A 21,401-nucleotide genomic window follows, 5' to 3' on the forward strand; every position below is an offset into this window, starting at 1 on the left:
CTAATAGGTTTTCTTTTCTTTAAGCAAAATAAATTATAACTGCAACCAAATATTCAGGATTAGGGAGGCTAAATGTAATAATTTCAGAATCAACCTCTGAAACCCATACTGGTAGGCCAATTGTCTGAATATTTGGAGGGCATGTCCCTGTCAACATGTATCGTGGTTAAGCCCCTGGTTCATTTTCTTTCTTTCATTTTCTTTTTTACGAATACATGATCAATAGTAAAAAGCAACATCTGGCACAGAAGTAGCACATTTACAACCCACGATACTGTTAGACAGCTTAGCATTGATGTACAATGTGTAGAGGTGAACACATGTGTCGACCATACAGCAGTCCCACAGTGCATGATTTTTTATCCAGTTGGATAATCTGATTCTGCACTCTACACAACACACAAAGGCTTCGACCGAAGATCATCAACTTTTTTTCTGACTTAGCAGGCTGAGACTAATTGGTTGGCTTTTCTCCAGATGCTGCTGTTTTCCTACAGAATGAGTAAGCTATAAGGACTATACTGAATGTTATGCTGTTCTCAAGGATTTCATCTGCTCAGATTTACGATTTCAAAATTAAAGGAAGTTTCAGAAATTCTGCCACTTACGCAGCCCCATTAAATTAAGTATGTGTCAGTCCCTGGTTATGTGCCAAGACTCAATTGCATAATATAAATATAAATAGTTGCAACAGAATAGCAACTAGTCTTTTAATTAAGCAAATATGATAAGCCAAGTTTCTGTGCATAACATTGTCATGGCTTTAAAAGTAAGAGGAAGATGAGAATTTCACTTTCATTGAAAATCTTAACATAATATTGGGCACCAATTGCACATTGGCATTACATATTCCTAGCGAATGCTTTTTTCTGCCATTTTTTCTCCTATCCCAGCTTAACATGCAGAGTCATCTCTGCATGACATCTCTCCGTTTCATCAACCAGTGGTGGACAGGAGTAAGGAAACAGTAATTATTTTTGCAGTTATGGCTAGTGATGCTAATAGGAAATTTTACTATTTACCTTTAACAATTATACACTCTACCTTTATGCATATTAAGCATATTACATGCTGAAATATGGCAAAGCCACCTCTCGTTCAACTAATTCCCCTTTGTTATCATTACACCTATTTTATTCTGGGTGAATGGCTAGACTGACTGAAGCACTGGGTACAGTGAGCTGTGACGGACATGTGCTCTGTCTATCAGTGAATTTCTGATAGAATGCAAGAGACAGAGTTACCAAAAGGCAAGAGACTCATGACTCATCACTCATCTGCGCTGCATCAGGGAAACAGATTTAATTTGTCAGGCCTGGAGACTCTAACCTTGGCAGAGTACAAACATAGTGGCACAAACATACAGTGCAAACAGACATGCACTATTTGATTTAAACTACTAGTGCATACTAAAAATAATAATGGCAAAAGCTATTACATTGCAAAATATCACTTTTTTACTTAGTAATCCATTTTTGTCTTGTTTTGCATGAAAAATAAATACATCTAAATATCCTTAAAACCAGAATCATTTTACTTGAGATGCAAAATGACAGATTAATCTGAAGACAAAACTTAATAGCTTCTAACAACATTTCAAAAGGTTTACGCCTAAAGCAAGACTTAATAACTTATGCAATTTTTCTTCTCAAGTAATCCAACAAAAATCAAAGACTAATGACCCCAGAATTCTCACTCCAAAAAGAAGTTCGAAACAGGACAGCATATCCCCTGTTGTCTTTTTGTTTTTGTGCTTTTACATTGGAATTCTTTAGTTTCCTGTGTTTCCTGTGTGGCACTTTTTTTGTACCACTGTCTCCCTAAGATGTTTCGCTGATGTTCTTCCTCTTTTGTAAGTCGCTTTGGATAAAAGCGTCTGCCAAATGAATAAATGTAAATGTAAATGTGTTAGTTTTGTAGTCCTTGTAGTTTTATTCCTTGATTGATTCTCACTGATTGGTTCTCATTCCCTGATTGTTTCCCCAGGTGTTCCTTGTTTTCCATGAGTATTTACACCCTTGTTGTCCCTGTTTCCTGTGTCAGTTCTTGCATGTTTTGTCATATTCTGTGCTTGGTTTCGGTATATTCTGTATTACTTTGTTCATCTTTTATTTGCATTAAAGCTGCACCTTTTTCCTCATTCTTTGCCTGCCTCGTCACAACGGTATACGGTTTGTGAACATTCAGACACCAGTCACAACTCTGTCAGAGGTGTTTAGAGGAACATTTACTGTAAATATGAAGATGTACAAGATTACACATATAAGCATCAACTAATATGACATGTGTTAATGACTTAATGCCTCATTCTATTAGTAGAATTTACACTAGATTAGTGAAAGAAGCTGTTTTAACCACTTGATGATGATATAAAGTAATATATGCAGTAGATAAGCTGCAATGTGTCATGTTTACATTCTACATTAATGGCCCTAATATGCTGTAAGCGGCCATAAAATACACCAATTACACTTGTTATTTATGATGATAGATACTTCTGCAAAAATGGGTGTATAAAAGAGTGTTAATGGGCACAATACAGATAAAAGAATCATGATATGAATGTTTTTCACTGCAGACAGCACATGAGTGAAGTAGCTTATCCAATTAAAGTAGCTTGGAGTGAATGGGCACTTTAAGAGTATTTGAGTAGATTTGATTCCTTTTCTAAACCAATTAAACAACAAATAAAGCAAAGAGAATGACATGTTCTTGGAAAATGTCTACGTGAACGATCATACAGATGTATAGTAGGTACGTTTGCACCAGTTCACTAATAATTCTGCAGACCAATGTGTTCATGTTGACTAATCTTTAAGCTGAAGTATGTAACTTTTTCATTTTTAAAATACTTTCTCCTATACAATCTTAATATGCAGAGACAGCTATAAGGAAGCCATTCATAGGGTGATTTTCTCGAAAATTGTAAGCACTGTGACGTTGCCAAAGTTGGTCTAGAGCACATGGCAAAACAAAAACACACAACAAGAGAGACACCATGGGGGTGTCAGGATCCTGAAACAAAGAACTATCAGGAATGCCAACTCAAGCATTTGAAGTGAGCCACATGCTTGGCTAAGGCGCTGACAAGTGATAAGTCAACGTAAAGTAAAAAAACATAGCTACAAATCTGCTCAAGATTTTTCCGACAGCAAGGCTTGGAATTTCAGCCTGCCAAAGCAAATGTAGTTACATTCATGTCACGTTCTGCCCTTTATAAGCGCTAAATGCATCCCAACTGATCGCATCTCATTATTATCAGTAGGCAAACTGACGAGGAAAAGAATGTGCCATGCAACAACATTACAAGGCTTTTCAAACTACACATCACAATTAATAAATGTATCAAAAACAGCTAGCTTCGGAATGTCGCGCTCTGTTCTAAGAAGCCCTTGGAAGGCGCGAACCTAGTTGTCATGGCAACTAAATAAACAAAAATCTCACCTGTTTAAAATGTACCCGTGAAGTGCAAGTCAGACAGAAACAAAAATATGGAAAAACATTATATTTATTTGTATTAAAATTTAACAAAATACATTTAAATTTTGTGCGATCTACCAGCATTGCCTTTGCGATCGACTGGTAGATCGCGATCGACGTATTGGGCACCCCCTGCTGTAGACTATTAGTTTTCTCATAACAAATACTAGTTTATATTTTAGAATGACAAGCTGACCTAGCCACAGGGTTGGGGAGTAACGAAATACATGTAACGGGATTACGTATTTAAAATTCAAAATATAAGTAACTATTCCACTACAATTACAATTTAAATAATTGGTCATTAGAATACAGTTACATTCAAAAAGTATTTTGATTACTGAAGAGATTACTTTGCATTTTATTGTCATTTGTTTCATTTAATATTTAGTCCTTTCAGTTGGAAAACATTTATACATATAAATTATGTGATCCAAAGTGCATTTGAACAGCGGAGAAACAATTTCTTATGATGTGTTACATTCATACGTGCAGACAGAGAAGTAAGTTTGAAGTAAGTTTGGAGCACAGGACATATAAATAAACCTTGTGTAAATAGTCAGCTTTACGTTAAATTATATGCTATTTCTAGCCATTTTACATGCACATGTTACCAGGCATGATTATATTTTTTCAAATATTCTTTTTTTCTAGTAAGACCTTTGATAGTAGGGCAAACATTATTTTTGTATTGATTTCATGTAAACACATCTAAAAACCCTTAAAACAAGATAAATTAGATTTATCTTGTTTTAGAAACACAGCTGCATAAAATATTTAGGTTTTTCAGAGAATGTATATTTAACATGTGTATTTTGTCTTACTGTACTGAGTTTTTATAGTCAAAACAAATGAAAAAATATACCAGTGCTGAAGAAGTAATCCAAAGTATTTAGAATACGTTACTGACCTTGAGTAATCTAACGGAATACATTACAAATTCCTTTTTACAGCATGTATTCTGTAATCTGTAGTGGAATATATTTCAAAAGTAACCCTCCCAACCCTCCCTAGCCATGAGGATGTCCTTATTGAATGCTGTTAAACCAAGAACTATGTTAAACTTTGACCAGGGCAAGAACAATGAAAGAAGAGCTTTAAAATCTGGACCTCCATGGGCAAAGTTTTCCTTCTGTTCTAATGATGTCTGATATACGGCAAATGTTTTGCCTTCAGAGATTTCAAGATATGACTTATAATCAGTAAGCCTGATCAAAGGAATACAAACTATTCACTAGAAGCACAGTCCCAACTCATTAAAGTGTTTTACTCTGTGTACAGTCAGAACATTTTAACTGGGCTTTTAGAAATAAAAGCATATAATACACTAGTTTGATTTCTCATAGCACCTTCAGGTGTTCTCAGTAATGTTTCCTCATTAAAAACATTTAAATCATGACCACTCACATTAAAATGACTCTAGTCATATCAATAACCTTATAAAAGCTGTTTTATTCTACATGGAGAGGGTCCGCACATGGGGGCTTTCATGTTAGAATCACATGACCAGCCAAATAATACTCACTTAATCTCAGAAACCATCCTGTTATTTGACACTTTCACTCATGGATTAAAATAATCATGGCTGACTGTGAATACTTAATTTCTACAATGGCATCTGAAACTGAAAATTATTGATTTTAAATTATGCTGCATCCACACCACTAGGTGTCAGTGTAAGTCCAAGATGACACAAAGACAAATGCTACGGAGTACACCTTTAAATAAAAAATAAAAAAGTCAAATAAAAAGTGTCATGGAGATGTTCAGAACCTACCCAAAATAGAAGTAAATTCCCTAAACTACCTAACTAATACTGGGTTCCCAGTACTCAATCTGAGAATCTTGTATTCTGTCACTACATGCTAGCAATTTACCAGAATACTTAACTCACATATGTAGACTCATGCTGCAGCATAATAACTCTAGCCTGACTCCAGTTTCTCCTTTATCTTGTTTATTAGAATAGGGCCTGAGAGATCTTTTTTCAATAGAGACTCTACCGAACAAAATAATTCAGAAGCTTTTATACATTATTGCATACGTAACTCCCATAATACTTGTTTACTTCATTTTGTTTGTACATAGTTAGGATTAGCTAATCTTCTTGGCAAGAGATCAGTTATGAAGTTTTTATTTTATTTTTATTTCCTCATTTGGAATGCCCAATCCGGGTTTCAGAGGACAATTCTCAGTTGCCTCCGCTTCTGAGACTCTCAATCTATGCATTTTATCATGTGGCTCATTGTGCATGACACTGCGTAGACTCGACATGTGGAGGCTCATGCTACTCTCTGCGATCCACGCATAACTTACCACACATCCCATTGTGAGTGAAAATCACTACTTGCGACCACATGGAGGTTACCCCATGTGACTCTACCCTCCCTAGCAACCGGGCCAATTTAGTTGCTTAGGAGACCTGGTTGGAGTCATTCAGCACACCCTGGATTCGAACTCGCAACTCCAGTGGTGGTAGTCAGCATCAATTCTCGCTGAGCTACCCAGGCCCCCTGACATTATGGAATATAGTTATAAATAAAGAGTATGATGAAAATTCCAGTCATTGTTAGTTGCATGTTCCAATACATAGGTTTCAACAATATGTCAGGTTCCCATTTTCTAGTTCCCCTTCTAAAAGATTCCACATGCACCCTTCTTAGCTCTCTTTAATACTTAACTCCAAATTTTTCATCAGAAAAGGTTATCAAAATAACTTCAATAGATCCGTTTAAATATATATGTAAACATACAAATTATTTTGTTAGTTATTAAATAATTGCAATTATGTAACCAACCAACTTTGAGCGTATGGATGACCAAATGTAGGTGAACTACAACTGAAGACCATTTTTGACCCAGGAAAAACCTTGGCCATAGTGTATGTGTGTCTTTTGAAATTTTCTATGCCACTTTAATTGGTGTAAGCATGCAGAAAAACAGATAATTATTTTCATTGTGGGGTTTAAATCAAACAGTTGATAGGGTGTTGCACAATTAAGATGTTAAGGCTACTAATACAAATAATGCATGCGTGATTGATTCAGACTATGTCATCAAAATCTCAGTCAAACCAGGAAACCAGAGTTGGCAACCCAGGAACTATAAACAAAGCAAGTGGTTGTGACAGGATCCTGACAGTAGCACAAAGCCATAAAGCTGTTGTGACTGTCATTTGAAAGATTTGAAAATACATATAACATTTTCATAAGTTCATTAAACTTTTTTATTAATTAATTAAAATATACTGTATATGTTGATGTCACCAGCCATTTCTACATGTATATGTACAGGTTTATACAGGTATATATCAGTAAGCCCATATTTGGGTTGCATAAGTTTTGTGAAGTTGGCATCTTATAGATCTATTTGAATTTTTATGTGGAACTTAAACTTTAGGAGACAATTCCAATCATCCACGGAACAGAATTCCGTTGCTGCAGAAACAATTGTTTGGTAGAAAGTATGCCTTACTTTAGACTGAGTGCAAGTTTCACCTTTGGGATCAATTATTTATTGACAACTGTGTATCAGTTGTTTGCACCAAGGGCCATTTGTGTTCTTCAAAGACAATAAAAAGAAATATCAGTAATAAACTGTAATTCCTGGCCTAGTCTGATTCAACCATGCAACAATATTAGTTATTATAAAAATTCTTTGAGAGTGCCTCTTGTATTACAGTGACGATGAACAGCACGAGAACTGGGATGATGCTCAGAGCTCATCTGACTCAGGTATAAATGTGGAAGACATGGATGATATGGGCTCAAGTAGGACAGTAGGAAGTATGAGAGGGGCACTGTCAGCAATCCAGCCCGAGGCTGTTCGGTTGAATGTGGGCCGCTTGATCACGGGGTCAACTACAGGTGCTTTTGGTAAGGGACTGGGAATGCCGTGGCCAAGGTCCACATCAAGAGGTTTAACAGGGCTGCTGGGCGCCTTGCCAAAGCCACCAAATGGAATCGCCACCCTGGAATTAAAGGAATGAGAGTTTACAGGGGATCAACACTAAGACGAACAAGAGTATTTACTGTAGGTCAACCTGGTCTCATAGAATCACATTAATATACAGTACCTACATTTTTGCAATATGCAACAATGACTGTTATTAACTTTCACAGAAATCAAGAGTAAATCAACGATTATCAGTTATCATAAACAATTTCTTTTCACTCTGTTCCTCCCACAATGCTCAAAAAACGTATTATTGTCCATGACTTGTAAGGCGATACGCACAAGCTTTTTCAAGCACGAGCAAGGTGCACAGAACTCAACTAATAGAGCGCAAGGCCGTGAGCCAAAAGTGTAATTGAAGCACCACAAAATGAAATGGCTGCTTCAGAAATCACACATTTTCTAAAAAAGAAATTCTCACATTTTTTGACAATATCGATTAGGTTTAGGGTTCAGGGTAGGGGGGGGGGTCAGTTTTGTTGATTTAAAACTCAATAGAGCATTACCCTTAAGAACCTCATCTGTTTAGGAGAAGATTTAACACTCTTTTAGTGGACATTTAACTCCAGAACTGCTGCGATATTTTTAACGAACCATGTTATGTAATTTTGCAAAAAAAAATTTTATGAGATCAGGCTGTTTTAGGTTTAGGGTACGTTTACACGACAATGATGTACTAAAAACGGAAAAGTTTTCCTTTTGTATTTTTGAACATTTTCGCGTTCACACGGATCCACGAAAACGACTAAACATGCTGTATTATTATTAGTCAGAAACAGTGCACTTATTACTTGAGCAGCAAAAACACGGTCCTGCAGTCCGCCATTGTAGTTTTAAATGTCTCGCGCATTGTTTTGAAATACTCGTGAGTGCATGCCTATAGATATTTTTTTATTTAAACTGCATATTAACATACATAACGTCAAGAGATAATTCCACATAATCAACATTGTATAATTACCATCACAGGTACAAAGGATTCAGAGATTCAAATAATAAGATCTAGAAAATGTAAACAAATAAAAATAATGCCAGAGTATTATAAAACAAAACAAATTAACAAAGGAATAAGATGCCATTTATCTATCAATTTTGAATTTGCAAACACCATTACAAGCCCTAGAAGCTTTTTTCTTTTTGCACTTATACAAATATTACAGTATTGTTTAAAATCATTTATAAAATGAAACTTTTTTTGTTTATCACCAGACCACTTCCCCAATAAAACTAGCAATTGAATGATATATCGCATGCCTATAGACTGAACATGTAATATGCGTGCGCATGACGTCATCGTTTTCACAAATGTGTGTTTTTGTATGTTTACACAGAGATGATAAAGGCATCGTTTTCAAAAACGTGCTCTTTGAATCCCGTTATTAAACGTTTTCAGGCACCAAAACGCCATTGTCGTGTAAATGAACAGCCAAAACGCTTAAAAAGTTTCCGTTTTCAGTTGAAAACTTTGTTGTGTAAACCGCCCCTTTTTTTTTAACCCACTTCAACAGACTCCAAGTTATCTGGCTGTCTAAAGTTTCTAATTCAAATATTCCAAAATGTTGCATGTATACATAAAACTGCATCTGTAACATTTTACTTCCGTAATATGACAAGATTGAAACAGGATATTCTGAGGCCTGCCAAAGAGGAAACAGGTTGAGCAAGTTGATGAAAGATAACAAAGACAAACATTCTTTCTTAGGAGTAACGTACGGATGAATATTGCACAAAATTACCGGACATTTTATTTAGAAAGTAATAACATTTTTCAGTAAATCTCTACATTACGGTTCCATTCATTAACATTTGTTAATGTAGTAGGTATCATGAACTAATCATTTATTAATCTTTGTTAATGATAGTTAATAAAAATGAAATTGTTAATTGTTAGTTCATGTTAGTTCATAATAACATGTTGAAATTAACATTAACCAAGATTAATAAATGCTGTAAAAGTATTGTTCATTGTTAGTTCATGTAAACTGATGTTCTTAACTAAACTTATTTTAAAGTGTTACCAAATTTTCTTTAAAGATCACTTATTAATATGGTTATTTCATAGACATTTACAGAAATTGTACAAACCTGTTAAAGCTCTTGTATTTCGGTATCTCATTCCTGGGCTCAGGTTCAGGCATACAAGTGACCAGCGTATCGACTAGAGAAGGGTCATTAATGATGGCCTGTCCCCAGGGGGACTGATAGGATCTGGGCATTGCTGTACTGTTGAACTTCTCTGATGGAACATCATTTAAGTGACCACCATAACCTATTGGAAGATTTTAAAAACAGCTTGTGACCATGAATTGGTCCATGAACTAGAAGCAATATGGGTTGTATACTGAAAACAACTTAGTCACTGGCTAAAAATAGTAGATAAACTGTAATACATTTACTGTAGAGATAAAGAGCATACAATCCTGCTCAAGAGGAAGAAACAGCACACACATACCATGACAAAGCAAGTGTTAGGACATGAAATATGAGCCTTATCAGTGGAAATAGAATGAGACACCCACAGGTCAAGGAGACACATGGCCTTCTTTGTCTTCATGGGGAAAAAAGGATGTAGTCTGGTCTATATAATATCACAATCCATGGAGACATACTAGCTATTTTGATCAGATTAAGAGCTTTGTCGGTAGTTTATTACCTTCTGAATTTACACAGAATCATTGCATTTTATTTTAAATAATGGTGACTTTTATGCCTTTATAACTTAAAGCAGAGGTGTGTAATTTATTTGCCAATAACGTCACCAAACGGTACTCCAAAAGTAATGACTGTGTTGTTATGTCAGGCTGATCAGGCTGCCTTCATTGCAGTTGTCTCTGCTTTTTAAGCTGGGATAGAAGTATTTTCATTGATATTAGGGGGGGGGGGGGGCTATATTTCTACCCCAGAGATAATGGGGTAGAAATATTAATATGAATATAAAAGTCAGTGACTATAACCCCCCACCCCCACCCTAATATCACAGTTCAAAAGATTTTCAAAAGAATCACAATGTGCAATGTGATTTCTGCAAGTCATCAAGTACAAATGTCTCTTTTACATACCAGTCATTGCTGCTGTAAGTCCCAAGTAGCCAGTGTCAGTGCAATTGTCTGTGAGCTTGCTTGGCTGCATAATCAAATGCTATATTTTAGATGTCCAGAACAAAATATGCCATCCAGTAGGAAAAGCATGCTAAACAAAGCATCAGTAAAATATGATCGAGATTGAGATTCTAGTCCACTCAGAGGCCGAGAGATTCTTTGGGGGTGGTGCGTGAACTGAAAATTAGACTGAATGTCTATGGAAAAGCACATATATGATTAGAGCATACATTTCAGATCTGCATATTGTGCTGGAATGTGATGGATACAAAAATATAATGTCATGATAGTCTGTTCAAGATGTTATAACCAAATGTTCTAGAAAATTCGAATTATTACAATCCATGTTTTCGGGAGTTTTTTGTCAAATGGATTTCTTTGAAATTCATGACATATGAATGAATGAGATGAAAATATTAAACAGTCCCACCCTCTAAACAGACTGCATGTCTATCCCTCACAGCCTAAATTTCAATAGCAAAAAAATAAAAAATAAATATTGGATCTACCATGAGGTCCTAAGGTCAATATCATTAAAAGAACACTGTGCTGTCCAGTTCTTGGCATTTTGTTGATCCCTTTTGTTTGCATTGCTACTGAAATGAAGTTAAATATTGTAACTCCATTCCTCATATAACCCCTTACAATAAGCTTCTCTCATGAATGCTCTCCATAATGTCAAACAGAATGTTTTATTCCCTGAGTGTTGACATGTTTAGCTTATTGTTATGCTCTGCCTTTAGGTTATTTTTATACTCTGTAGAATGCTCTCGCACTCTGTTAACTACTGCTACTGTACTGTGAGCTACTACAGTAATGTAGTACTATTTTAAGCACTGGTCTGTCTTCACAAGGTGCTAAAACATGCAGTGGAAGGAGTCAGGGGGACCCTTCAAAAAGAGTATCCCTCAAATTGCTGTTCACTGGCAGGGCCAGCAAGCCCAAAACAACAGATATATAATGTGGGTGTTCTGTCACGTATCACCCTTGTGCTGTGGATAATCTTCTTCTTGAGTTGTCCTGCCTCAAGGAAGCAATACAAAATGTATGTGCTTAACCCTGAGGGTCTGGCCAGCCCACTAGCCCTGGGAGAATAGTTACCAGCAGGGGAAATTTCAAAGGCACTGTTTTCACAGGCCAGCACACTGAGGCAGCTTATGTTTGCAATATAAAAAAGGTGCCATGGTTGCTGGTTTTAAGGAGGACTCAGTGGCACTTAGAAGCACAGCACTATGCTTTAAGTCATAAGCACAAAGTCAGTGGGCATGACCATGAAATGTTGGTATGTTCGTGCAAGCAGGCACAAGTGCAGTGCGATCCTCCCTATAGGCAAACTAAGCAAGTTGCTTAGGGCCTCCGATCCGCCAGGGGGCCCCACACTGTCAAAGACATTATAAGTAGTGTTATGAACATACTGATAGGGGCCCCCACATACATTTTTGCTTAGGGAGCCCAAAAGGCTAGGACAGGCACTGTGCAAGTGGGTTTTGGGAAATTATGCACATAAAGCGATAAGGCGTGTTTGAAACTGATCAATATTTTAGAGAAATAACGAATTGTGCTTTGGGGCACTTCATTAACACACAATACACTCACAGTTTGCGTGCATGCACCCACAGATACTGCAAAAACTCCCACCCAAGCCCACTTGTGCTTTACGCTGACACAAATATTGTGCTAGGAATTAGCACACTTACGAAAATTGGATAACATGTTGTGCCCGATCATACCGCGTAGCGCTGCGCTTTGCAAACTCACGAAAATAGAGTCCTGTGTATGTGCAAGCTGAATTGTATACTCACTGAGCACTTTATTAGGTACACCTGTACACCTACTTATTCAGATGATTATTTAATTAGCCAATCATATGGCAGCAGTGCAATGCATAAAATCATGCAGATACGGGTCAGGAGGTTCAGTTAGTTTTCACTTCAACCACCAGAATGGGGAAAACAATTTGATTTCAGCGATTTTGACCATTGCATGATTGTTGGTGCCAGACAGGCTGATTTGAGTTTTTTCTGTAACTGCTGATCTCCTGGGATTTTCACGACAGTCTCTAGACTCAGAATGGTGGCTAAAACATCCATTGAGTGGCAGTTCTGTGGATGGAAATGCCTTGTTGATGTGAGAGGTCAACAGAGAATGGCCAGACTGGTTCAAGCAGACAGAAAGTCTACGGTAACACAGATAACCACTCTGTACAATTGTAGTGTACCCGCGCCACACTGCCCCCGCCCGCGTTACAGAAGATGGGGCCGGCAGATGATCCAGAGGCGTTCATCGATTTGTTTGAACGTACGGCGGAAATTTGGGGTTGGCCACAAGACCAGTGGGCAGCCCGCCTAGTCCCTCTCTTGTCCGGGGAAGCACAACTCGCGGCGCAACAACTTCCGGCAACAAGCCTCCTGGCCTATGCAGACCTGAGGAAAGCCATCCTGCAACGGGTTGGTCGGAACCCGGAAGAAAATCGTCAGCTCTTCCGGGCTATGAACTGGATAAGTCTGACCGCCCGTTTGCGTTCGCCCAGCGGCTCCGTGATGCCTGTCGGAGGTGGCGTAAGCAGTATGCGGTCTGAGGATCCTATCCATGAGACGCTGAAACGTGGCTGGTGCCACGTTTCAGCGTCTCATGGAGGCCGTTTTTTCACGGGATATTGGTGTCAAGGGGATCTGCCAATAACCCTTCGTTAGATCCAAGGTCGAATAAAACCGAGCAGTACCTAACCGATCGAGCAGTTCATCAACACGGGGCATTGGGTATGCGTCAAATTTAGACACCACGTTGACTTTTCTATAATCCACACAGAAACGTACAGACCCGTCGGTCGTCCTTGGGAACAAGGACGACCGGGCTGGACCAATCGCTGTGGGATTCTTCTATTACTCCCATCTCAAGCATCACGTCCAATTCTTCCCGAACTACTTTCTTTTTATGTTCAGGCAAGCGATGGGGCGGCAACGTACCACCACGCCCGGCTCGGTCTCGATGTGGTGTTGTATGATGTTTGTGCGGCCCGGTAGAGGAGAAAACATGTCCGCAAACTCCTTTTGTAGTTCGGAAACCTCTGTGAGTTGGCGCGGTGAGAGGTGGTCTCCACAAGGAAGCGGGGTGTTAGGATTGCAGGCTTTGTTTGTTTTGAGAGGTGGCCTATGTTTGTTTTCTGTACAGCTGGTAGTGGACCAACCAAGATTTATCCACTCTAGTATTTTATTATGATACACGTTTTCAGACAAGCCTACCCCTTAATAACACGTAAAAAATAAAACAAACTTCAATTGATCGCTTTACATGTCAGTCCGATAGTCTTTCGTCTTAGGCCATGTCCACAATAATAGATGCGTTTTCAAACAAAAATGTATCTATTTCGCTATGTTAACACCACTCATCCACACTAGAATGCCATTTTCCTCCATCAAAAAAATGCAGCATTACTCTCCATTACTGCAAGAGAACCGATGATGTCAAATGAAAACAGATTAGTGTGGACATGGCCTAAGTGGGTGGTTCTATGCCAGAATAAGCTGCAAAGCTGGACAAAACAGAAAAATGTTATTATATATAAAGTTTTCTTTCAAAAAGCCAATAAATGTTGTTTTAGGAAAAGCAGTTCTACAACGGCTTGTTTTGCTATACATTTTTCCCCTGCCCAAAACTGCTCTAATGGGCAGCTTGAAAACAAAAGTATATTTGAAAAGCTGCAAGATGTAAATAGACAGAAGTGCTTAAAATTTAGTTTTGGCAGTACATTAAACCATTACTAATAAATTAAGCTCCATAGTCGCTTTGATATCAATGCAACATTCATTCTCACACATTGAAATTGCATTTCCTTTGAATCTTTTTCATTTATTATCAAACATTCAAATCATTGTGAATCCACTGGTTTGCATACCATATCTGGTCCACACCCACTTCAAATAAAGCCTCCCTCAAAGCAGCAAAACAAACAACATGATATACTGTATATGTGTGCTCATCCTCCAATCTCGAAAGGGTGACTAAGGCCAAAGGCTAGATCAGGACATGGGAGTTTAAAGGACATGATCTGTTTGAGATGCTATCATAGACAGATGCTGCACTGTGCCACTATTAAAATGACAGGAAATACTTAACAAGCTTCCTGTGGGGGCACTACAGTCACTGTTTGCACAGATGTAAAAAGTGTAGTGTGTAGCCTTTGCTCCAATCTATAAAAAAAACTGTAAATACTGCTAAACTTTTGAATTGAATTAAATTAAACTAAACTTTTGAATTGGGTTTAACGTTTGTATGCCATTTCTGTCTCTAAACTTCAACTAAATATTTTGCAATAAATCAGAAATGCAAGCTCCTACCAAGAAGTTTCATGTTTTGCTACATATCAAAGTTCAAGTTTGGTAAATTCTGGCCTGTAAATTTGAGTAGCCAAGATCACAACTTCCTTCATGGACCTTTTGGCTCAATAAAAATTATACAAACGTCAAAGCCGCATAGTTTGCAGTGTGGTGCAAAAGTGGAGTAAATGCTATTATTTTAGCATTTTTATGTATTATTTATTGTGTGTTATATGCAGAACATGGCATCATATCCTGTTGACATTATTGCATGAGAAGTCAGAAGTAATTTTGCATGCTTAAAGTTGAGTGTGATTACACCTCAGTTGTGATGAAGTCTATCTGTTGCATCTGTCAACACATTCTTAAAAAATTGCTGTGCACTAACCTGGGGCAATACTTTCAGGGTTGGATGTTTTTGGGGCCTGGTCAACTCCAAGACCATTTGCATTACTTAAAATGTCTGTCATTTCTGGATTTTGACCTGGAGGAATGGCATCACTCTGTGAAGCATGTGACGAACATTTTTGGAAATGGATGAATCAGTAACAATCAAATGATCAAAAAAAGGTACTTTTTGTAAATTGTAAAGTAAATATTCATAATAGCACACTATTTTTAGCCTTCTGTTTTCTGTTAAATAACATTACATCACTTACACTGTGTTGTATGTTGACTTCATTCTGAATACTTTCAAAGGTATATTTCTCTGAGCGTTTCTGACGCATCTTGAAGAGACGAGAGCCCCTGTTTGAGGCTAAGGAAAGTTCTTCCAACATTATTTCCTTTGGTGCACTAACCTTCCTTCCAAGATCCATCTCTGGTTCTGTGGAAGAGAGCATCATTAGTGTACATTAGGGTGCATTAGGGTGCATTAGGGTGCATGCAGGTCAGTTAGTGTAGAACATTACACACCCCCAGTCCCACCCCACTAGACACTTTAACCTCTTGCTGCTATCTAGGTTCACATTTACATTTATGCATTTGGCAGACGCTTTTATCCAAAGCAACTTACAGTGCACTTATTACACGACATGTAACTCCGGAGCAACCTGGAGTTAAGTGCCTTGCTCAAGGGCCCAACAGTGGCATCTTGGTGGTGCTGGGGCTTGAACCCCCAACCTTCTGGTCAGTAACCCTGAGCCTCAACCACTGAGCCACCACTGCCCCATTAGGTTCACCTGGGACACATATGTTTACAAGGACTGAAAATCTATTGCCCTCTCTGTTATTGCGTTGTATACTTTGTGTATTTATGGCCCTTAATGTCCTTTGCCCTTTTTGCACTGTCTGTATTGTTGCACTATGTGTAGTTACATGTAGGTCTAGGCTAGATATGTGTATGTCTATATATGTAGCACTGAGGTCCTGTGAGGCACGGCATTTTGTTTCTACATATAGTGGAATGACAATAAAGCTCAACTTGAACTTTTTGATCTTAATGTCAAAAAGTGGCCCAATTTACAGGAATACATCATGAAAAGCAAGGATTAAATGTAACGGCTATACTTTCTAAACTGTAGTAGCTCAGTGTGTTTTGCTAATATAGCATTTGAGTTGCATGGCCTGTCCCTATGGAACAATAGTTAGGCTAAATGATTAAGGCATTCTTAACTCTATTAATAAATTAATTAAGAAATCAAATACGTTTGATTTTTTTTTGTCTCATCTTTTATTCTTGATTTTAGCAACAGTACACTTATTTGTCAGCTGTCTTTAAAAGCTCAAACCAAGTTACCATTGAAGGCTGTAATGCAGGTCACTCAGAGAGATCTTACAGGCATATCAAAGGATGAAAGCATATCCTGCTGGTATGTTCTCACAGCTGTCAAGAACGGACTTGCACTCAACCACTAGCCGATCAGTTGTCCGAGCCTCTAAATATAATTTCAAACAGGCAACTACAAAAGTGTTAGTTGTACGCAGTAGTAATACATCTCTATGGGTTTGTTAATTAGCACTGGAGGGTATGGTAGTATAATTTATTATAAATCAAAACACTACAGATTGCAAGGCACAAATGTAAACAGTTTTTAATCAGGTGTTAATGGGTTAATGTACAAATGCTTGTTGCATTTACAGTATGTAGCTGTTTAACCCTCCTATTCTGATCAAGCACAGCTGCTTATGTTGCTGTTTGCAGTCATTTTTGACCGGACACTTTACAGGTGTAATTCTTTTTTTTTTTGAGAGAGAAATTATAACATTTATTTTTCCCTGAAGTAAAAACAATACAATTATGCACTTATTTGGGGATTTAATGTTTTTAACTTATGTTTGTTACATATTTACATATCATTTTCTATGAATTTAAAAATAAAGGAAATACAGTATGAGAATATGTGATGTGCTGGGGGCAGATTCCTGCCACCTGGTGAAAAAATTAACATGACTTGAAAATCATGTTATGACATTAATAGCCAGTAGATGGCTGCAGTATTCTTTGCAGCCACTTACTAGTCATTCTACATTTTACAAGTTATGCATAACTGTAAGATATACAGTATGTTTAGACATTATCAAACTATTATTTGTCAAAGTTTAGCATATGTTTTTTTTAAGTGTTTTGAAATGTCAGTTTTTGCAATAATTTCACATTATGCTTAGTCAAACCTGACCAGGTGTTACAAAAAGAATACATAAAATAAATATATTTATTTCAAACAAAAAATGTATAATAATGTCAAGAAAATAGTAGTAAACAGAAATGATCAGCAATTAACTGTGAAAATTAAATTAGTGCATAAAACAAACAACTCAAACTTTGTTCTTGTTGTGTGCATGCGTGCTTGAGTGTGTGTGTGTGTGTGTTGTGTTCTGTGTTAGTTTCATTTATTTATGTGTGTGTTTGTTTTGCATTGTGTTCCAGTTGATTGTGGTAAAATATGACCAAACAGAATAGGGCGTAGTAATATTAATTAAACAGGATTCCAAACATGATCACACAAGAAATCAATGTGTTGCTTACGAAAGTTAAAAGGCTTAAGCCACAACGCGTATGTGTATCTGTCACCAATTTTACTGCTAAAAGCCATGATTTAATAAAGGCTTTTTAACTTTTTTCTACACAATTCTAGTATTTTGGAATATTTAATCATTTTTGTTTTTGAGCTTAATTATCCCAAGCAACCAAAGAGCACCGAGATTTCACACCCTGTGCAGCACTTCTTTTGCATTCTTTGCTGTGATAAAATCAACCCTGTTCAGTCAAATAACTGATAAGTGCCTTCCTAAATTAGACATTTTTGCATCAATTCAAGTGTGAATTTAACTGTCTAAAGTTACGTTTTTATTCCACTGTTGGTTAGGTTTAAGGATGGGGTGTGGGTTAGAGTTAATAAAATGTGCATTCTTGTTGACTTCATTTACAACTAAAATCACTACACTATTTTGGTGCCACTCTGTGGACATTTCACAGGGAAATTGACAGACTGTTCTCACAGTACATTTGGAAACAGTAGTTTGACTTTTCTTAAGCTAAACTCAGCCTGTGCTTACCGGAATGCAAACACTGCCCCCAGTGGCCGAAGCACGAAGTATTTTTGAACATAAGGGCATGTATGTGCTCTGGTTTATGATTAAATGCCCACAGAAGAGCCCACAGGCGAGCTTTAAAGAGAGTTGTTTTTAGCTGTGCTCTACCCCCAAACTCAAATCTCAACACTAAACCTAACCATCAGTGGAGTGAATTGTTAATCTTAAAGGAAAAACGAAACCTCCAAATAGCGCTCATCAGTGATTATTCACATAAAATTACTTCCTGGTTTAAATGCAGGATGAGAACTTAGGTCTCCAATGCCTCTGATGCAACCTGCTTCCGGTCACGCCACATGATAAGGTAATCACACTTGGACAGATGCACAAATGTCTAATGGGAGATGCCACTTGTCAGAAACACAGCAAAGTTGAGCCAATGTCTGGGTTCTGGAACATTTTACTTTACATTTTACATTCATTCATTTGGCAGACACTTTTATCCAAAGCAACTTACGGTGCATACAAGGTATACAGTACAATGACTGCTCTTCAATGCTTAAGCCACTGGGAGGCAGTGCTTTGATTTCTGGTAAGCTCAACCCAATTTCAGCAGCAAAACTTTCTAATTACTGTTAAGGAGTAAACTTTCCATGTGATTACTGGAAAGGTATTTTTAAGTGGACACAAACATATTAAAAAATGAATAATTTAGACCATTTTGTGAACAAGTGTAACCGATTCATTGAAAAGAACAAACTCACAAGAATATTTCAAACAGCACTATGCCTTATGAGCAAGTTTTACTCTATACAAGCTTCAGTAGCTAGCCGAGAAAGTATTGTAGAGCTTAACTCCTGTAGAAAAATGCATATTCGCTATCAAAAATGTGTTCATTTCTATGACTTTATGAGGCCTTAAAAAACGAAATCTTAAGATTTCCTGATATTTACAGGTTTTTCATGACTGTGGAAACCCTGATTGAAGAGAACCACCTGAAGGAAAATAGCTGGGCAGTGTTTCACCAAAACATCTTAAACCTAAGTAGATCGTAGAAACCATTTGTGCCAATGGTTAGTTAAAATGGTTAGTCAATGGCAAATGCTGCCCTGCTGCCCAACAAAGGATGCATATTGAAACCACCATCTAGGGCGTCTCTTTGTCCTAGTGTTCAACATATATATATATATATATATATATATATATATATATATATATATATATACTGTATATATATAAGAGGGTGGTAATGAATCATTGTTCTTACCATTGGTGGCATGGATCTCTCTACAAATGGCAGCCGCCTGCATTTTCCTCTCCTGTGTTGACATCAGAGAATGCTGAGACATGTTGTCTGTGGAAAACATAAAATTAGGGAATGTGCATGTATGGCCTACACATTTTGTCCCTTACATTCTCACACCTGTTAACATATAAAAGAAAACACAGTTCCAACAACACTCTTACACAAACACATAGAGTTATCACATTCATAGTCCAGTGGGTGAAATTTATTACACCTGCTGGAAGGCTGACACTAGCACATCCCTTTAAATAACCACAAGCAATTAAACATGACGTCCGAGCAAAGGCAGCACACCCTATACTGTTCTGCAGGGGACTGTGAATCAATATGCCTGAAATAGACCTAACTGGACAGGACGTTGCCACCAAAGGCTGTGATGTCACCATGCAAGTCTACCAGTTGGAGAGGGTAAGGTGGCAGTTTGTGTCCACATGTATTACTGTCCTGATACATATGTGAATACTTGCCACACGTGTTAAAGTCCAGCTAAAGTTGGGCTGCATATTAACCACTACAGCAGGAAAAGATTCAGAAAAAAGGCAATAATAAACCTAATTTATTACATCAAATTACTATGGCAGTACCATGGTACTTTGATGCACACCATAGTCATGAATGGTACCATATACTTAAAAAACAAACAAAAAAACATGGTACTTCTATGGTATGGTATTGTCACAGTACATGGTACTACCATAATAAATGTAAACAAACAAACAAACAAAAACACAATTTCTATGTCCAAAACCCATTTTAGTACCATGGTACACTTTTTGTGTTAGTAAGGATAAATACACTTTTGTTATTTCCCCAATATGTATAATTTTTGTTCCAAACAGAAACCCAATTATAAAGTCTAGTTCAGAATGCATATAGTTATTTTGTTCTTTTAATATATTTCAGGTGTTAAATACACAATTTAAACACACATGCAAATACAGTAACACCTTGCAATCAATGATTACTATCACAATATATCCACAGAATCATTGGTCTAATTAACTTTATTGCTATTGAAACCTTACACTCCTGGTTTGAAGCATTACTGTATATGTCATTATATGTAATTAAGATTGATAGAACAATGATAGGACCATTTACCCACTGTACACACAACCCACATATTCCTGCTGCATAAGCACTTGAAGCAGGATGTCCTTACCTGCAATATGTCAGGTTGTGTCAGTATCCTTTAAGAGAGGAAAGTAGGGTCTGGAAAGTGCAACCTGTGTTGGATCTCTCTCTGACTTGGGACTGAGGGGCTCTGGCCAAGCAGGACAGGGGGGTAAGGTGAGTGAAGGGTGGAGGAAGGAGTGTCAGCTGTTGGTTCATCCATTTTCACTGCCATGCTGTTATAAATAGCACTGAACTCACACAAACAGACATACGTTAACATTTTGAGAGTAACGGAGACAACGGGTGTTGCTCTGGATATGACTTCACTGTGTTTGTACAGATCATACATTGAGGTTTAATATTCAGGTTTCAATTTGGTGAGGATTTTGGCCTAGTGTCTAATGTGAATCCTATGCTGTGAAGGTGAAGGTGCTACCTTGACTATGTTCTCTCATGTGCAGAGGCCTCAAAAAGTATTTGGATACTTAAATGTATGAATGTTATTGCATAAATAACACAATTTCAAACAAGGTGGCGTTTATTTTAAATTGTCAAAGCATATTTAATGTCCATCACACCTGTGTGAACTTGAGGTGTATGAACTGACTTCCTACATCTAAAATCACCTTGCGACCAGTAGGTTAAAAGTTGCAAAGA

The 21,401-nt window shown here is 37.4% G+C and overlaps 1 protein-coding gene across 1 annotated transcript; it reads right to left on the reverse strand.

The window, feature by feature from the left end:
• Positions 1-4,509: 4,509 nt before the first annotated feature.
• On the reverse strand, positions 4,510-20,919 carry LOC127653247 (myozenin-2-like). The gene is made up of 6 exons (XM_052139871.1): positions 20,791-20,919; positions 19,590-19,676; positions 15,508-15,674; positions 15,237-15,351; positions 9,520-9,703; positions 4,510-7,450 (listed from the first exon to the last, which is right to left on the reverse strand). Exons 2-6 carry the CDS (start codon positions 19,669-19,671, stop codon positions 7,195-7,197), a joined length of 804 nt encoding a protein of 267 aa, XP_051995831.1. The 5' UTR covers positions 19,672-19,676; positions 20,791-20,919; the 3' UTR covers positions 4,510-7,194.
• Positions 20,920-21,401: the final 482 nt, after the last annotated feature.

Source organism: Xyrauchen texanus, chromosome 2 (genome assembly GCF_025860055.1).
Source record: "Xyrauchen texanus isolate HMW12.3.18 chromosome 2, RBS_HiC_50CHRs, whole genome shotgun sequence".
NCBI classification, from domain to species: Eukaryota; Metazoa; Chordata; class Actinopteri; order Cypriniformes; family Catostomidae; genus Xyrauchen; species Xyrauchen texanus.

Excerpts from the sequence above, each read along its gene's own strand:
- LOC127653247 (XM_052139871.1), bottom strand. The coding sequence starts at position 19,671 with ATGTCTCAGCATTCTCTGATGTCAACACAGGAGAGGAAAATGCAGGCG. Across the intron at positions 15,675-19,589 it reads AGAGATCCATGCCACCAATG|AACCAGAGATGGATCTTGGA; the intron begins GTAAGAACAATG and ends TCTCTTCCACAG. Across the intron at positions 7,451-9,519 it reads AAATACAAGAGCTTTAACAG|GGTGGCGATTCCATTTGGTG; the intron begins GTTTGTACAATT and ends CTTTAATTCCAG.